Consider the following 18,974-nt stretch of genomic DNA (forward strand, 5'->3'; position numbering starts at 1 on the left):
TCTCTCCTCTACTATTCCTTATTTTCTTTCCTCTCTCTCCTTCTCTCTCTCTCTCCTTTTTGCTCTCTCCTCCCCCCTCTCTCTCCTCCCCCCTCTCTCTCCTCCCCCCTCTCTCTCTCCCCCCTCTCTCCTCCCCCCTCTCTCTCCTCCCCCCCCTCTCTCCTCCCCCTCTCTCTCCTCCCCTCTCTCTCTCCTCCCCCCTCTCTCTCCTCCCCCTCTCTCTCCTCCCCTCTCTCTCCTCCCCTCTCTCTCCTCCCCTCTCTCTCCTCCCCCCTCTCTCCTCCCCCCCTCTCCTCCCCCCTCTCTCCTCCTCTCCTCCTCTCTCCTCCTCCCCCCTCCTCCCCCCCCCCTCTCCTCCCCCCCTCTCTCCTCCCCCCTCTCTCCTCCCCCCTCTCTCCCTCCCCCCCCTCTCCTACCCCCTCTCTCTCCTCCCCCCTCTCTCCTCCCCCCCTCTCTCTCCTCCCCCCTCTCGTCTCTCTCCCCTCTCTCTCCCCCTCTCTCCTCCCTCCCCCCTCTCTCCACCCCCCTCTCTCCCCCCCCCCCTCTCTCTCCCCCCTCTCTCTCCCCTCCCCCCTCTCCCCCCCTCTCCTTTCCTCTCTCCCCCCCTCTCCTTTCCTCTCTCCCCCCCTCTCCTTTCCTCTCTCCCCCCCTCTCCTTTCCTCTCTCCCCCCCTCTCCTTTCCTCTCTCCCCCCCTCTCCTTTCCTCTCTCTCTCTCCCCCCCTCTCCTTTCCTCTCTCTCTCTCCCCCCCCTCTCCTTTCCTCTCTCTCTCTCCCCCCCTCACCTTTCCTCTCTCTCTCTCCCCCCCTCTCCTTTCCTCTCTCTCTCTCCCCCTCTCCTTTCCTCCCCCCCTCCTTTCCTCCCCCTCTCTCCTTTCCTCCCCCTCTCTCCTTTCCTCCCCCTCTCTCCTTTCCTCTCTCTCCCCCCCTCTCCTTTCCTCTCTCCCCCCCCCCCTCCTTTCCCCTCTCTCTCTCTCCCCCTCTCTCCTTTCTTCTCTCTCCTTTCTTCTCTCTCCTTTTCCTCTCTCTCCTTTTCTCTCTCTCATTTTTTCTCCTTTTTTTTCTCTCTCCTTTTTTTTCTCTCTCCTTTTTTCTCCCTTTTCCTCTCCCTCTCTCTTTTCCTCTCCTCTCCCTCTTTTCCTCTCCTCTCCCTCTTTTCCTCCCCTCTCCCTCTTTTCCTCCCCTCTCCCTCTTTTCCTCCCCTCTCCCTCTTTTCCTCTCCTCTCCCTCTTTTCCTCTCCTCTCCCTCTTTTCCTCCCCTCTCCTCTCCTCCCCTCCCCTCCCCTCCCCTCCCCTCCCTTCCCCTCCCCTCCCCTCCCTTCCCCTCCCCTCCCCTCTCCTCCCCTCCCCTCCCCTCTCCTCTTCTCCCCTCCCCTCCTCTTCTTCTCCCCTCCCCTCCTCTTCTTCTCCCCTCCCCTTCTTCTCCCCTCCTCTTCTTCTCCCCTCCCCTCCTTCTCCCCTCCTCTTCTTCTCCCCTCCCCTCCTTCTCCCCTCCCCTTCTTCTCCCCTCCCCTTCTTCTCCCCTCCCCTTCTTCTCCCCTCCCCTCCTTCTCCCCTCCCCTTCTTCTCCCCTCCTCTTATTCTCCCCTCCTCTTCTTCTCCCCTCCTCTTCTTCTCCCCCTCCCCTCCTTCTCCCCTCCCCTCCCCTCCTTCTCCCCTCCCCTCCTTCTCCCCTCCCCTTCTTCTCCCCTCCCCTCCTTCTCCCCTCCCCTTCTTCTCCCCTCCCCTCCTTCTCCCCTCCCCTTCTTCTCCCCTCCTCTTCTTCTCCCCTCCTCTTCTTCTCCCCTCCTCTTCTTCTCCCCTCCCCTCCTTCTCTCCTCCCCTCCTTCTCTCCTCCCCTCCTCTCCTCTCGCTTCTCCCCTTCTCTCTCCTCTTCTCCCCTTCTCTCTCCTCCCTTCTTCTCTCCCCTCCCCTCTTCTCTCTCATCCCCTCCCCTCCCCTCTTCTCTCTCCTCCCCTCCCCTCTTCTCTCTCCTCCCCTCCCCTCCCCTCTTCTCCTCCTCCCCTCCTCCCTCTTCTCTCTCCTCCCCTCCCCTCTTCTCTCTCCTCCCCTCTTCTCTCTCCTCCCCTCCCCCTCTTCTCTCCTCTGCCCACCCCTCCCCCCCTCTGCCCACCCCTCCCCCCCATCTTCTCTCCTCTGCCCACCCCTCCCCCCCATCTTCTCTCCTCTGCCCACCCCTCCCCCCCATCTTCTCTCCTCTGCGCACCCCTCCCCCCATCTTCTCTCCTCTGCCCACCCCTCCCCCCATCTTCTCTCCTCTGCCCACCCCTCCCCCCATCTTCTCTCCTCTGCCCACCCCTCCCCCCCATCTTCTCTCCTCTGCCCACCCCTCCCCCCCATCTTCTCTCCTCTGCCCACCCCTCCCCCCCATCTTCTCTCCTCTGCCCACCCCTCCCCCCCATCTTCTCTCCTCTGCCCACCCCTCCCCCCCATCTTCTCTCCTCTGCCCACCCCTCCCCCCATCTTCTCTCCTCTGCCCACTCCTCCGCCCCATCTTCTCTCCTCTGCCCACTCTCCGCCCCATCTTCTCTCCTCTGCTTCCTCTTCTCATGTTTTCTCTCTGCCATCCTCTCCTTTTCTCCTCTGCCCTTTGCCTTGCCTATCTTTTTCTCTTCTGTCCTTTCCTCTCTCCTTTGCTCATTTCTCTTCTATTGAACCTTCCTTTCTTCTCCTTTTTCTCATCTGGTTGCACTTTACCTACTGCTTGTGTTTACAGAAGTGCCCCATCACCCAATGAGCACACCAGTCTCCTCGTGTACTGCAATGCCTGGACCTTGTGCCCAACACTAGAGGCGCCCTCACTGGCACAGTGTCCAAGACACAGGTAGTTGGTGGTGTCTGGTCCATCTCACCGATGCCGGGTGCCTAGGCCTGCTGTCAGTTGTAGGCCCAATAAAGGGACTTGGAGCCGGTGCCGTGAATGCCACGCCCAGATGAGTACAGAGGAGGTCTGAGCAGGATATTGGGAAGAAATGTCACCTTTAGCCACAGCTGAGTAGGTGGCATTGGAAGGTGACGTCTACCTTTTGTTTAGTCGTGTTCCTTCTGATCTCATATTGTCCTCACGTTGGACTAGGAGGACTCTCTGCGGTTGGACTAGGAGGACTCTCTGCGGTTGGACTAGGAGGACTCTCTGCGGTTGGACTAGGAGGACTCTCTGCGGTTGGACTAGGAGGACTCTCCGCCGTTGGACTAGGAGGACTCTCCGCGGTTGGACTAGGACAGGGGTAGGCAACCTGCGGCTCTCCAGCTGTTGCAGGACTACAAGTTCCATCATGCCTTTGCAAGTCATAGCTGTAACTGTCAGTTTTGTAATGTTGCAATGCCTCATGGGAAATGTAGTTCAACAGCAGCTAGAGAGCCGCAGGTTGCCTACCCCTGGACTAGGAGGACTCTCCGCGGTTGGACTAGGAGGACTCTCCGCCGTTGGACTAGGAGGACTCTCCGCCGTTGGACTAGGAGGACTCTCCGCCGTTGGACTAGGAGGACTCTCCGCCGTTGGACTAGGAGGACTCTCCGCCGTTGGACTAGGAGGACTCTCTGCCGTTGGACTAGGAGGACTCTCCGCCGTTGGACTAGGAAGACTCTCCGCCGTTGGACTAGGAGGACTCTCCGCCGTTGGACTAGGAGGACTCTCTGCCGTTGGACTAGGAGGACTCTCTGCCGTTGGACTAGGAGGACTCTCTGCCGTTGGACTAGGAGGACTCTCTGCCGTTGGACTAGGAGGACTCTCTGCCGTTGGACTAGGAGGACTCTCCGCCGTTGGACTAGGAAGACTCTCCGCCGTTGGACATGGAGGACTCTTCGCCGTCACCCCAGCCGCCCGCGCCGTGTCATCACCTCATCATTCATTGTAACATTTGCCAGATTTTGCCGGTTAATGACCATTTTATTGTCTCTACTTCCAGAAATAGCATCGCTGCCTCGGCGGTTTGTGCCTTCAACCTCAGCGCAATCACACAGGCCTTCAACGGTCCCTTCAGATACCAGGAGAACCCGCGCTCCGCCTGGCTGCCCACCCTCAACCCCATCCCCAACTTTCAGGTGAGGTGCAGAGAGGGGCTGTGAGGTTCCCCCATTAATGCCTGCGGTGTGTCCTGACTGAATGTAATGTCCTATAAACTGACCAATCCTTCACCCATCCTTCACCCTTACCCACTTTGCTGCCATTTGTCTCACCACCTCTTCCTTTACCCACCAAGCCACCCTTTGTCACTTCACTCTATTCCATCACCTTTACCCACCATGCCACCCTTTGTCACCTTATTCCATCACCTCTATCCACCATGTCAATGTCATAGGACCTCTTTCAAATTGACTCACTGAGCCACCGCTTGTCACACCACCCAATAACCTTTACCCACCCTACCGACCTTCCTTCACTTTTACTCATCCGTGCTGCCCCTTCCCACCTTGCATCCTTTTCATGACCTTTATCCACTGTGCGCCCTTTGTCAAATCGCCTCTTTCACATTTACTCACTGTGCCACCACTTGTCACATCATCCAATAACTTTTACCCGCTCGGCCAACCTTCCATCATTTTTACCACTATATTGCCCCTTTTCACACCACCCTTTCTATTGATCTTTACCCACTGTGCCACCCATTGTCACATCACTCCATTCACCTTTACCCATTGTGCCACCACTCATCATACCATCCAAAAACCTTTACCCACTGCAGACCTTCTGTAATTTTTGCCCACTTGTGCTGCCCCTTTTCCACACTATCAGTTTGCAGTTTGCTACCCCTTTCCACCTTGCATTCTTTTCATGACCTTTACCCACTGTGCACCCTTTGTCAAATCGTCTTTCACATTTACCCATTGTGTCACCACTCATCATACCATCCAAAAACCTTTACCCACCCTGCAGACCTGTAATTTTTACCCAATTGTGCTGCCCCTTTTCCACACCATCCGTTTCATTACCTCGATCCGCTATGTCGCTTTGTCCCATCATCCTATTCGCTTTTACCCACTGAGCCACCGCTTGTCACACCACCCAATAATTTTTACCCACTCTGATGACCTTCTATAGTTTTTGCCCACTGTACTGCCCCTTTCCTTCTACTACCCTATTCATGACCTTTACCCACCTTTGGCACATCACCCCAATTGCTTTTACCAACTGTGTCATCACTTGTCACACCACCTGATAACTTTTACCCACCGTGCTGACCTTCCGCCACTTTTTCCACACCATCCGTTAAATGGCCTTTGCCCACTGTGCCACCCTTTGCCACATCACCCTATTCAACTTTATTCACTGTGCCATCACTTGTCATACCACCCATCCTTCTATTGCTTTTACTGGCTGCACAGCCCCCTCCCACACCACCCCATACCACCCTTTCCATGACCTTTACCCACTTTGTCACCCAAAAAAACTGATATCCTTTCTGATTGACAGTGTGGGATCCTGAATGACGACAGCCCCAATGAGAACCTGACAGAGCGCAGCCTGCAGGACGCTCAGCGCCTTTTCCTCATGAACGACGTGGTGCAGCCGGTGTCGGTGGATCCCTTGGTGACGCAGGACAACGTGAGGTTCTCCAAACTGGTGGTGGACATTGTTCAAGGCAAAGACACTCTGTACCACGTCATGTACATCGGCACAGGTACTCCTCACACGTGACACGTTCCTTCACGCCAAACCCAAACACGTTAGCGACGCACTGACATTTTTTATACATACGGTATATTTGGTGATTGAATAGCATTTCTAATCACATGGAGTTAATCACAAGAGCCCCCCCCTACATCTGAATCCGCAGAGTTCCCCTTTTACATCTGAGTATGCAGAGTTCCCCTTTACATCTGAGTATGCAGAGTTCCCCTTTACATCTGAGTATGCAGAGTTCCCCTTTACATCTGAGTATGCAGAGTTCCCCTTTACATCTGAGTATGCAGAGTTCCCCTTACATCTGAGTATGCAGAGTTCCCCTTTACATCTGTATATGCAGAGTACCCCTTTACATCTGTATATGCAGAGTACCCCTTTACATCTGTATATGCAGAGTTCCCTTTTACTTCTGAATCTGCAGAGTTCACCCTTACATCTGAGTATGCAGAGTTCCCCCTTACATCTGAGTATGCAGAGTTCCCCCTTACATCTGAGTATGCAGAGTTCCCCCTTACATCTGAGTATGCAGAGTTCCCCTTTACATCTGAGTATGCAGAGTTCCCCTTTACATCTGAATCCACATACAGTAGTTCCCCTTTACGTCTGAATCCACAGAGTTCCCTTTACATCTGAATCCACAGAGTTCCCTTTACATCTGAATCCACATACAGTAGTTCCCCTTACATCTGAATCCACAGAGTTCCCCTTTACATCTAAATCCACATAGTTCCCCTTTACATCTGAATATATCAGGACTGAGGACTCTTGACAGGAGTACTGAGGCAAGGTGCTATGATGTTTTCAGGAAGCTATGGTACAGCGCCCTGGTGTACATAGAGAGGCACAGAGACCCAGTGATTACATCACTGGGTCTAAGATACAATATGTAAAGAAAAAAATTATAGAATGTTGAAGGAGAGAAAGAAGCACCTAGGAAGGAAGAACAAAGGTAGATTACATTTCCGCTTTTTGTGTTTCTAAATTGCCAACTTAGAATTCATGTCAGATTAGGAGTTTTTACTCCACGATTACTTTCCTGATCTGCATATTCCCCTTAAGTGACTCAAAGTCTCTGTACCAAAGACAGCCAGGCACCTGGCAACGACAACCGTGGAAAAAGAAAGTCCAAAATGTTGTCACCAGGACTGGACTAGAGGGGAAATATTCCAATGACAGCCGTCAAGGGATTTTTCCTCACTTCCTGTTGTGTCACTGGGGCAGCAAGTGAATAGGAATCTCCCCAATAGGATACAGTCGGCGACAACAAAAATTTTGTAGGGATGCCAGCCCTTCCCCACTCCATCCAAAACCAAAAAATACAATTTTGGCTTTAGATACACTTCATTTTGCGTTGAATGGATACATAAAGCCGACCTTGGAAGGTACATATTATAATATCACTGTGATGTATTATAAACATGAGGGGGGCGGAGTCTTTTTGCTGTAACGTCTTTGTATTGCCCTCCCCCGCAGAGCACGGCACCATCCTGAAAGCCTTGTCCACTGCCAATCGCAGCCTGCGCAGCTGCTACCTGGAGGAGATGCACATATTGCCCAGCGGGCAGCAGGAGCCGATCCTCAACCTGCAGATCCTGCACAGCAACCGCTCCCTGTTTGTCGGCTTGAATCACGGCGTGCTGAAAGTACCGCTGGAGAGGTGCAGCATGTACCGCACAGAGGGGTGAGTGCAGATTCATCGATGACTCTTAAAGCTCAAATTAACTTTTAGGCCACATGTACACGGGACGTTTCTGACTGCTGGAAAACGAAGGTTAAAAAAAGTCTGTTTAGCCGCGTTTGTATAACGTGTTTATGTGTGTTTGCGTTTAGAAGCGTTTTTTTTTATATAAGCAAAGGAGAACCTCCCAAATACCCAGAATGCATTGAAAAGTGGTAAATTATTAACTATTTCAGAGAAATACAGAGAGTAGAAGCAGAGACGGCAGTATGTGTTGAGATTAGCTGAGGTGTGAGTTGCTCATTAACATTTCTTTTGTTTCCAAGGGTGGGAAGGTATCTGGTGGAGGGAGTCATTAAGGTCACCTGGCAGGGGGCCTTCATGGGGAATTTGAGGTGTGCATGTACATTAACATATCCTTTGTTTCCAAGGGTGGGAGAGGTCTGAGGTGTGAATGGTCATTAACATATCTTATGTTTCCAAGGGTGGGAGAAGTCTGAGGTGTGAATGGTCATTAACATATCTATTGTTTCCAAGGGTGAGAGAGGTCTGAGGTGTGAGTTGGTCATTAACATATCTTTTGTTTCAAAGGGTGGGAGAGGTCTGAGGTGTGAATGGTCATTAACATATCTTTTGTTTATAAGGGTGGGAGAGGTCTGAGGTGGGAATTGGTCATTAACATATCTTTTGTTTCCAAAGGTGGGAGAGGTCTGAGGTGTGAATTGGTCATTAACATATCTATTGTTTCCAAGGGTGGGAGAGGTCTGAGGTGTGAGTTGGTCATTAACATATCTTTTGTTTCCAAGGGTGGGAGAGGTCTGAGGTGTGAATTTGCATTAGCATATCTTTTGTTTCCAAGGGTGGGAGAGGTCTGAGGTGTGAGTTGGTCATTAACATATCTTTTGTTTATAAGGGTGGGAGAGGTCAGAGGTGTGAATGGTCATTAACATATCTTTTGTTTCCAAGGGTGGGAGAGGCCTGAAGTGTGAATTGGTCATTAACATATCTTTTGTTTCCAAGGGTGGGAGAGGTCTGAGGTGTGAATTTGCATTAACATATCTTTTGTTTCCAAGGGTGGGAGAGGTCTGAGGTGTGAGTTGGTCATTAACATATCTTTTGTTTCCAAGGGTGGGAGAGGTCAGAGGTGTGAATGGTCATTAACATATCTTTTGTTTCCAAGGGTGGGAGAGGTCTGAGGTGTGAATTGGTCATTAACATATCTTTTGTTTCCAATGGTGGGAGAGGTCTGAGGTGTGAATTGGTCATTAACATATCTATTGTTTCCAAGGGTAGGAGAGGTCTGAGGTTTGAATTGGTCATTAACATATCTATTGTTTCCAAGGGTAGGAGAGGTCTGAGGTTTGAATTGGTCATTACAATGTGTGACAAGCTTGGTAGGAACATCCTGTGTTCAGTGTTTTGTCCATCTGAGCACCTTGAAAATGCTTTGCATGAATTTTTCATGATGAAAACATGCTCTGGATAGCATCTGGAAATGGAAGCATTAAAAAGAAATTTCAAACGCAAATGCTTATAAACGCGATTTCCCGCATTTAGCCGCGTTTACAAGCAGTTTGCGTTTGAAACGCTGATAAAATCGACGTCTGAGCGCAAGTTTGTTGCATTCAAAACTACTGTAAACTCAACTGCCTGTAAAGGACAATGTGTACACGGACACATAGGGAAACAGTAGGGAGAGTTCAGGGGCTGCTGAAAAAAATGCTGAACAGCTCCTGAACGGGAGTTTATCAGCCGCAGTGTACATGAGATAAACACAAAAGGTGTTAAAAGTCTGCAGAAGGTGGTGAAAAAAAAAAAAGCCTGTCCCCTGCCAGCATACGTCCCACTGGATGAGTGGAAGCAGTGGTGTCTCTGCAGAGCTCCAACTCCGCCCCCCGATCAGTCAGAGCTTGAGTTTTGCTGAATGTAGAGCTATAGCTGTCAGTCAGCAGAGAGACCACTGCTTACCCACAAGGATCCTTCTCTACAGTATGCTGGCAGGGGACAGGCCTTTCTACTCTGCGGCTGCTTTCTACAGAAAACCAACCGTAAGGCTTTTTGCGCTCCTTTTTCTTTTGATGCAGCAGGAACGTATTTAGCTGATTTAAGCGACAGTAGAGGTATTAGCTCCTTTCTCCACAGAGTCCCTATTAAATGAAAGGTCCAAATTAAAGGTCCAAATTAAATTAAAGGTCCACTCCGCGCAGAACTGATATCGGTACGGCCGCGATCCTCCCAGACGGGTACTGACGCTGCTTGTAATGGAAAAGTGCATTTATTGATGTCATAATCAATGGCGATGCGTCAAAGCTCGAGCTGAACCCGCCGGAAGCTGTCACATGATAGCAGGCTGCTGCCCCAATCAGCTGTGGCTGGGGAATCCTGCACCCTAAAGCTGTATGTAACAAAAGGGGTGGGGATTCGGATGATGTCATTGACCAAATATGGACATGTGGCCATCTAGATAAATGATGTCATTCCTGTCCCTTTGTTACATACAGCTGCAAGATAAGTGGCTTCTGTCACGACAAAGGAGCTTTAATCTGATTTTCTATCATTCTTTACCCAATAAATGATTATTTCTCTTATTTTTAAAGTTATAAATGAAAAGTCACATTGTTCCCGATTACAATGATTGTGTTACAACATGAATAGAATGGAATGCTACTAATGTGGATATGTTACCATTTTTGTGTTGTTACATTGTAATTGTTTAAGATGTGGATATTATTACATTGTAATTGATTCAGGTGTGGTTATTGTTACATTGTAATTGTTTCAGATGTCATTGTTACATTGTAATTGTTTCAGATGCTGTCATAGTTACATTGTAATTGATTCAGGTGTGATTATTACATTTTAATAGTTTCAGGCGTGATTATTGTTACATTGTAATTGTTTCAGGTGTCATTGTAACATTGTAATTGTGTCAGGTGGTGTTATAGTTACATTGTAATTGTTTCAGGTGTCGTTATTGTTACATTGTAATTGTTTCAGATACAATTATAGGTACATTGTAATTGTTTCAGGTGGTGTTATAGTTAGATTGTAATTGTTTCAGGTATCATTATTACATTGTAATTGTTTCAGATACGGTTATAGGTACATTGTAATTGTTTCAGGTGGTGTTATAGTTACATTGTAATTGTTTCAGGTATCATTATTACATCGTAATTGTTTCAGATACGGTTATAGGTACATTGTAATTGTTTCAGGTGTCGCTATTACATTGTAATTGTTTCAGGTGGTGTTATTGTTACATTGCAGTTGTTTCATGTATTATTACATAGTAATTGTTTTAGATGTGGTCACATGAAAAGCTCAGATTTATTTTCTTTAATGGGTGGAACATTTTACCATCTTTGTATTTATTGTTATATTGTATTTGTTTCAGATGTGATAATAGCTACATTGTAATTGGTTCAGGTGTTGTTATTGTTATATTGCAATTGGTTCAGATGTGTTTATTGCTACATAGTAATTGTTTCAGATGTGTTCACATGAAAAGCTCAAGTTTATTTTCTTTAATGGATGGAACATTTTAGCATCTTTGTGGTTATTGTTACATTGTAATTGTTTCAGGTGCTGTTATTGTTACATTGTATTTGTTGCAGATGTGGTTTTAAGTGTTGTTATTGTAATATTGTAATTGTTTAAGGTGGTGTTATAGTTACATTGCAATTGCTTTGCCTGTTATTGTTACTATGTAATTGTTTCAGACGTTTTTATAGTTACATTGCAATTGTTTCAGATACAGTTCTTGTTATATTGTAATTGTTTAAGGTGGTTTTATAGTTATATTGTAATTGTTTCAGGTGTTGTTATATTATAATTGCTTCAGGAGTTGTTATAGTTATATTGTAATTGTTTCAGGTGTTGTTATATTATAATTGCTTCAGGAGTTGTTATAGTTACATTGCAATTGGTCCAGGAGTTAATAGTTACATTGCAATTGTTTCACCTGTTATTGTTACTATGTAATTATTTCAGGTTTTTTTTATATAGTTACCTTGTAATTGTTTCAGATATACTTATTGTTACATTGTAATTGTTTCAGATATACTTATTGTTACAGTGTAATTGTTTAAGGTTGTGTTATAGTTAAATTGTAATTGGTTTAGGAGTTAATAGTTACATTGCAGTTGTTTCAGGTGTTGTTATTGTTACATTGCAGTTGTTTCAGGTGTTGTTATTGTTACATTGTAATTGCTTCAGGAGTTGTTATAGTTACATTGCAATTGTTTCAGGTGTTGTTATTGTTACTGTCAGGGATCGCGGCGTCCTGTCGGCCGGCGCATGCGCACTGGCCACGGCTCACGCCGGGACACAGGCACTAGGTCCCGGCGAGCCGTGGATGACAGGATGCCGCGCATGCGCAGTGGGACCCGCGGGCGCGCCTCGGGCGGCCAATGACAGCCCGGGGGCGCGTCCCGAGCGGCCAATGACAGTGCAGGGCGCAATATTTAAAGATGCCCTGCACTGTCAGTAATCGCCGCAAGGTCTATCTGAGTTCCTGAGTCCTGTACCTGTGTTTTTGACCCTGATTGACCCTGACTACGCTGCCTACTCCTGTGTTGACCCGGATTGTACCTGACTACTCTGCCTTCTCCCATCCTGACCCTCGGCTTGTTTTGACCTCTCTACGGACTGACTTATCCTGCTGACCCTGCGTGTGACCTGACTACTCTCCGCCTGCCGATTCTGTACCTCGCCTACCCCACGGGACCCCCGCTCGTGATCCATCCTGCTAGGTCCTGCCGTCCTCCTCACATCTGGCTCTCCCGGTACCAATACATCCCCGGAGGTTGCCCCTGCCACTGGTGGGCCTGCTCGGAGGTCGTGACCTGGTCCCGGTCTGTTTCAAGTCCATCCCCACCATCAGGGGCCCTGGTGAAAGCACAGACCGGGACTTAGACTCCACGCTTTGGGTAGGTCTGTCATGTGGGCAGCCAGGGGCACCACCTGGCGGGTTCTAACAGTTACATTGTAATTGCTTCAGGAGTTGTTATAGTTACATTGCAATTGTTTCAGGAGTTGTTATAGTTACATTGCAATTGTTTCAGGAGTTGTTATAGTTACATTGTAATTGCTTCAGGAGTTGTTATAGTTACATTGCAATTGTTTCAGATATAGTTATTGTCATATTGTAATTGTTTCAGGTGTGGTTATTGTTATATTGTAATTGTTTCAGCTGTGGTTGTTACATTGTGAATGTTTCAGACTCGATGGACCGCTCAGACTTTTCCTGCCGTCACTTCTCTATGTTTCCAGTGTAATTAGATTGTAATTGTTTCAGATGTGGTTATTGGTGGAATTGCTCATCTATGGCCTCCTCCGTCTCTCCTGTCTCAGATCTCAGATCTCGGGGAGGAATATCTGATCTTGCAGTACAGGTGTGGAAAAATCGAAGTGTCGTTTCTGTTGTTGGCGGAGTCCTCTAAGAAGCGAGCGGATGATTCATAACGCCGGACTCCGCCTCCACCTAAAATAACTCTTTGACATGAAGTGACCCTTTCAGTTCTATTCATTGACTGCGGCTTCAAATGGATGTTCCTCACAATGGCGCAGTGTGTACAAGTCTCTCGCGGTCTTTTTTTTTTCCGATGAGTTTTGTGTATCAACTCACCGAAGGGTCGCAGGTGACGGCGCGGACGCGACGCCTCTTGTAGTTGATGCATTTGTGTTTTTCAGCTGAATAGTTCTGTGCAGAGAGCACATGGGGATGTGTTGTTTGGTAAATTCGGTGTATATGATCAGTGTCACAGTGGAAATTGTCACTTAGCGGAGAGCGTTCCCTCCGCCTGGCTCCTCTGATGAATTCTCTTTTGTTCCGTCACAATCCAGCGAGTTTTATCACGCTCTGTACACCATTTAAAACCCATTTGTGCGGTGGGGGCTGCGGGGCAGCCGGGTCGGTGTACTGATCTAAGAGACGCTTTGTCTGGCCAAACTGGAGCCGAGTTACTACAGAAAATTACATTTACAGCGCTGATCCTGGGATAAAAAATACAAAAAATACCTGAAATATTGAAACAAAATAATGCATGCTGAGCTATATATACTGTTTGTGTGTGTGTATATATATATATAACACACTATATTGCCAAAAGTATTGGCCCCGCCCTCCCAATCATGTGATTCAGGTGTTCCAATCCCCTCCCAATCATGTGATTCAGGTGTTCCAATCCCCTCCCAATCATGTGATTCAGGTGTTCCAATCCCCTCCCAATCATGTGATTCAGGTGTTCCAATCCCCTCCCAATCATGTGATTCAGGTGTTCCAATCCCCTCCCAATCATGTGATTCAGGTGTTCCAATCCCCTCCATATCATGTGATTCAGGTGTTCCAATCACCTCCCGATCGTGATTCAGGTGTTACAATCCCCTCCCAATCATGTGATTCAGGTGTTCCAATCCCCTCCCAATCATGTGATTCAGGTGTTCCAATCCCCTCCCAATCATGTGATTCAGGTGTTCCAATCCCCTCCCAATCATGTGATTCAGGTGTTCCAATCCCCTCCATATCATGTGATTCAGGTGTTCCAATCCCCTCCCAATTATGTGATTCAGGTGTTCCAATCCCCTCTATATCATGTGATTCAGGTGTCCCAATCCCCTCCATATCATGTGATTCAGGTGTCCCAATCCCCTCCATATCATGTGATTCAGGTGTTCCAATCCCCTCCATATCATGTGATTCAGGTGTTCCAATCCCCTCCATGGACACAGGTGTATACAATCAAGCCCCTAGGCATGCAGACTGCTTCTACAAACATTGGTGAAAGAATGGGTCGCTCTCAGGAGCTCAGTGACTCCAAGCGTGGTCCCGTGATAGGTGGCCACCTGGGCAATAAGTCCATCCGTGACATTTCCTGGCTACTAAATATTCCACACTCAACTGTTAGTGGGATTATAACAAAGTGGAAGCCACTGGGAACAACAGCCACTCAGCCACCAAGTGGTAGGCCACGTCACATGACAGGGCGGGGTCAGCGCATGCTGAAGCGCACAGTGCGCAGAAGTCACCAACTGTCTGCAGAGTCAATAGTAAAGACCTCCAAACTTGGTGTGGCCTTCAGATGAGCCCAACAACAGTGCATAGAGAGCTTCATGGAATGGGTTTCCATGGCCGAGCAGCTGCATCCAAGCCTTCCATCACCAAGTGCAATGCAAAGCATCGGATGCCGTGGTGTAAAGCACGCTGCCACCGGACTCTAGAGCAGTGGATACATGTTCTCTGGAGGGACCAATCACACTTCTGTCTGGCAATCCGTTGGATGTGTCTGGGTTTGTTGGTTGCCAGGAGAACGGTACTTGCCTGACTGCATTGTGCCAAGTGTAAGGTTTGTGGAGGGGGGATTATGGTGTGGGGGTGTTTTTCAGGGGTTGGGCTTGGCCTCCTAATTCCAGTGAAGGGAACTCTTACGGCGACAACTTGGACAATTTCATGCTCCCAACTTTGTGGGAAGAGTTTGGGGATGGCCCCTTCCTGTTCCAACATGACTGCCCACCAGTGCACAAAGCAAGGTCCATAAAGACATGGAGGAGCCAGTTTGGGGTGGAGGAACTTGACTGTCCTGCACAGAGTCCTGACCTCAACCCCATAGAACACCTTTGGGATGAATTAGAGCGGAGACTGCGAGCCAGGCCTCCTCCCCCGACATCAGTGCCTGACCTGACAAATGTGCTTCTGGAAGAATGGTCCAACCTTCCCATAGACACCCTCCTAAACCTTGTGGACGGCCTTCCCAGAAGAGTTGAAGCTGTTATAGCTGCAAAGGGCGGGGCCAACTCCATATTGAACCCTACGGACTAAGACTGGGGGGCCATTAAAGGTCATGTGTATGGAAAGGGCGGGGCCAACTCAATATTGATCCTACGGACTAAGACTGGGAGGCCATTAAAGGTCATGTGTGTGGAAAGGGCGGGGCCAACTCAATATTGATCCTACGGACTAAGACTGGGGGGGCCATTAAAGGTCATGTGCATGGAAAGGGCGGGGCCAACTCAATATTGATCCCTACGGGCTAAGACTGGGGGGCCATTAAAGGTCATGTGTGTGGAAAGGGCGGGGCCAACTCGTTATTGAACTAAATAGTGTGTATATAAACTGACATACAGTAATTCCTTATGTATAAAGAATGACACATAATAACCAATGGCTTTCAAGAGATCTCCCTGCCCCTCCCACAATGGGAGATTTCCTCGTAGTAGTTTGTGTCTCTGCCCCTCCCACAATGGGGAGATTTCCTCGCAGTAGTTTGTATATCTGCCCCTCCCACAATGTGGAGATTTCCTCGCGGTAGTTTGTGTCTCTGCTCCTCCCACAATGGGGAGATTTCCTTGCAGTAGTTTGTTCTCTGCCCCTCCCACAATGGGGAGATTTCCTTGCAGTAGTTTGTTCTCTGCCCCTCCCACAATGGGGAGATTTCCTCGCAGTAGTTTGTGTCACTTCTCCTCCCACAATGGGCAAATTTCCTCGCAATAGTTTGTGTCTCTGCCCCTCCCACAATGGGGAGATTTCCTTAAGGTAGTTTGTGTCTCTGCCCCTCCCACAATGGGGAGATTTCCTCGCGGTAGGGTGTGTCTCTGCCCCTCCCACAATCAGGAGATTTCCTTGAGGTAGTTTGTGTCTCTGCCCCTCCCACAATAGGCCGATTTCCTCGCAATAGTTTGTGTCTCTGCCCCTCCCACAATGGGGAGATTTCCCTGCAGTAGGTTGTGTCTCTGCCCCTCCCACAATGTGGAGATTTCCTCGCGGTAGGGTGTTTCTCTGCCCCTCCCACAATGTGGAGATTTCCTCACCGTAGGGTGTGTCTCTGCCCCTCCCACAATGGGGATATTTCCTCGCGGTAGTACGTGTCTCTGCCCCTCCCACAATCAGGAGATTTCCTCGCGGTAGGGTGTGTCTCTGCCCCTCCCACATATCACTTTTTTTTTTTCGTGCCGTTGTCTAGAATCCAGTGTGCGTTCGACTTGCAGCAACCTGTGTGAAGTTTTGGCTGTAATTGGCGACTTTCTATCTGATCGCTCGTCTCCCCATCGCCGTAGCAGGCGGTTATTTCGTCTTTGTCACGCGGTAGTCATGTTGCTCTGAGTATGGCAGCCGACTCTCCTCCCCGCGTATCGGATTTATGTTGTTTCCCGGCCGACAAGCATTTTCCGCATCACACAAACAAACCCGGCATCCGTCAATCATGGTTGAGTCTCCGCGCGGTTTGATAATATTGCTGCAGTCGGTGAGCCGGGAGATGAGAAGACGACGGACGCATTCTGAATCTTGTCATAAAATCCTCGCAGGTGCAATCTTGGAGTTTTCGCCCCTATAAAGCAGGTGCATTGGCGGTTGCGTCGCGGCGGCGGTACGCTTGTTGATGTTAATCAATCATCATCGCGTGATGGAATTGCTCGGTCTTCGCCTCTTGAGCGCGTTCCATTACAGCGCAGTCTAGGTGCTTAGCTCTCTGATTTGTGCGAGCGCACGCTGGCGGCCATGCTGAGAGGCGCCTGTTTGTTCGCCCCGACGCCGAGCATTGTACTCCTCCTTAATCTGCCTGCGCTGAGAGCTCATTTCACGGGGATGAGTTGTCCCGCGTCCCAGCCAAATCCCGCAATTACACTTCGCCCTCAACGATTCCACAGACCGCCGACTTCCCAGCGCCATCCGAACGCGGAGCAATGAGGGCTGAAGTCATTTCCCAGCTCCGCTCCCGGGGCCCTGACAACCCCAACTCCCTTCAGTTGTCGCATCATCCCCTTTCCGATTGGCAGATGCACTTTGGGAAATAAAATTTTGCCAAAATCTTGAGCGCCGTGGCGGTTTGTGTCTTTGCTGCTCTTACAATGATGGGAATTTCAGGCAGTATTTGTGTCTCTGCCCCTCCCACAATGATATTTCCTGCTGTAGTTTGTGTCTGCCCCTCCCACAATGATATTTCCTGCAGTATTTGTGTCTCTGCCCCTCCCACAATGATATTTGTGTCTCTGCCCCTCCCACAATGATATTTGTGTCTCTGCCCCTCCCACAATGATATTTCCTGCAGGATTTGTGTCTCTGCTTCTCCTGCAATGATATTTGTGTCTGTGCCCCTCCCACAATGATATTTCCTGCTGTAGTTTGTGTCTCTGCCCCTCCCACAATGATATTTCCTACAGTATTTGTGTCTGCCCCTCCCACAATATTTCCCTGCAGTATTTATGTCTCTTCCCCTCCCACAATGATATTCCCTGCAGTATTTGTGTCTGCCCCTCCCACAATGATATTCCCTGCAGTATTTGTGTCTGCCCCTCCCACAATGATATTTCCCTGCAGTATTTGAGTCTGCCCCTCCCACAATGATATTTCCCTGCAGTATTTGTGTCTGCCCCTCCCACAATGATATTTCTCTGCAGTATTTATGTCTCTTCCCCTCCCACAATGATATTTCTCTGCAGTATTTATGTCTCTTCCCCTCCCACAATGATATTTCCCTGCAGTTTTGTGTCTCTGCCCCTCCCACAATGATATTCCCTGCAGTATTTGTGTCTCTACCCCTCCCACAATGATATTTCCCTGCAGTTTTGTGTCTCTGCCCCTCCCACAATGTTATTTCCCTGCAGTATTTGTGTCTGCCCCTCCCACAATGATATTTCCCTGCAGTTTTGTGTCTCTGCCCCTCCCACAATGATATTTCCCTGCAGTATTTGTGTCTGCCCCTCCCACAATGATATTTCCCTGCAGTATTTGTGTCTCTGCCCCTCCCACAATAATATTTCCCTGCAGTTTTGTGTCTCTGCTCCGCCTACAATGGTGGGACTTCATTGCACACATATGACGAGTTATTTTGTGTCACCACCAAACGATTGGCGATGTAAGATTTTGGCGCAGGGGGTGAAGTAAGTTTTTTTTCCTCCGTACGATAAGTACAAAGTTTTGTTGGTTAAGTTGGTGTTGGTTTGGATTGGGGAAAGGTCACGTAGGGTCATGGGTGTGCTGGGTGTAAATAGGGCCGGTTACAGTAAATGTTACACACGGCGACTCCTGGCCAGGGGCGGGCTGACCATTCGAGCACTCGGGCACTGCCCGAGGGCCCGGGGTCAGTAGGGGGCCCCATGAAATGCACCTGGTACCTTTTTTATAGGCTTTTTTGAGTGTGGGCAAGGACACGGGCCCCATGATCCCCTATTGCCCGGGGCCCCATGAGTTGTCAGTCCGCCCCTTCCCCTGGCTGTCATTTTGACATCCTGGGGGGGCAGCAGAAGTAGAAGAGAAGGACGTAGGGGATATGGCCTAGAAGCGTGGTGGAATTTCGGACGTTTCTCCTACGTCTACAATCCGGGAGGAGTTCCGTTGGTGGCTTCAGAGTTCATATTAGGCGTTCCATGACTTGCTGACCCCTTTTTTTTTTTTTTTTAAGTGTCTCCATTCCAAGGTTGTCACCCTCCTCCCCCATCCTCACTACCTGACTGAACTCCTCCCCCGTCCTCACTACCTGAACTCCTCCCCCACCTGACAGTGAATATGGCGGCTCCCTGTGCCGGCGGCCTATAAAGCACAAATCGTCAGCCCCCCTGCGCCCATCCTCCGCTCTCTTCTGATTGATATGATCTAATTACCCGTCTTCTCCGATCGCTGCCAGACGTGTTCTCCTTCCCGGTGTCATGTCAGCTTCCAGACTGAGAATATCGCGACG

At 49.1% G+C, this 18,974-nt stretch overlaps 1 protein-coding gene across 1 annotated transcript in view; it reads left to right on the forward strand.

Annotated features, from left to right (window-relative positions):
• Window positions 1–7,325, forward strand: part of LOC149433064 (semaphorin-5B-like) — an 88,774-nt gene extending 81,449 nt beyond the window's left edge. The window contains exons 8-10 of the mRNA XM_089664694.1: window positions 3,907–4,042; window positions 5,412–5,619; window positions 7,098–7,325. Coding sequence (XP_089520820.1) covers window positions 3,907–4,042; window positions 5,412–5,619; window positions 7,098–7,309 — 556 coding nt within the window. The 3' untranslated portion in view covers window positions 7,310–7,325. The remainder of the gene's footprint in view (window positions 1–3,906; window positions 4,043–5,411; window positions 5,620–7,097) is intronic.
• The last annotated feature ends 11,649 nt before the right edge of the window (window positions 7,326–18,974 follow it).

The sequence above is a fragment of the Staurois parvus genome, unplaced genomic scaffold (assembly GCF_062004578.1).
Source record: "Staurois parvus isolate SC_StPar_1 unplaced genomic scaffold, SC_StPar_1.0 ptg001998l, whole genome shotgun sequence".
NCBI classification, from domain to species: Eukaryota; Metazoa; Chordata; class Amphibia; order Anura; family Ranidae; genus Staurois; species Staurois parvus.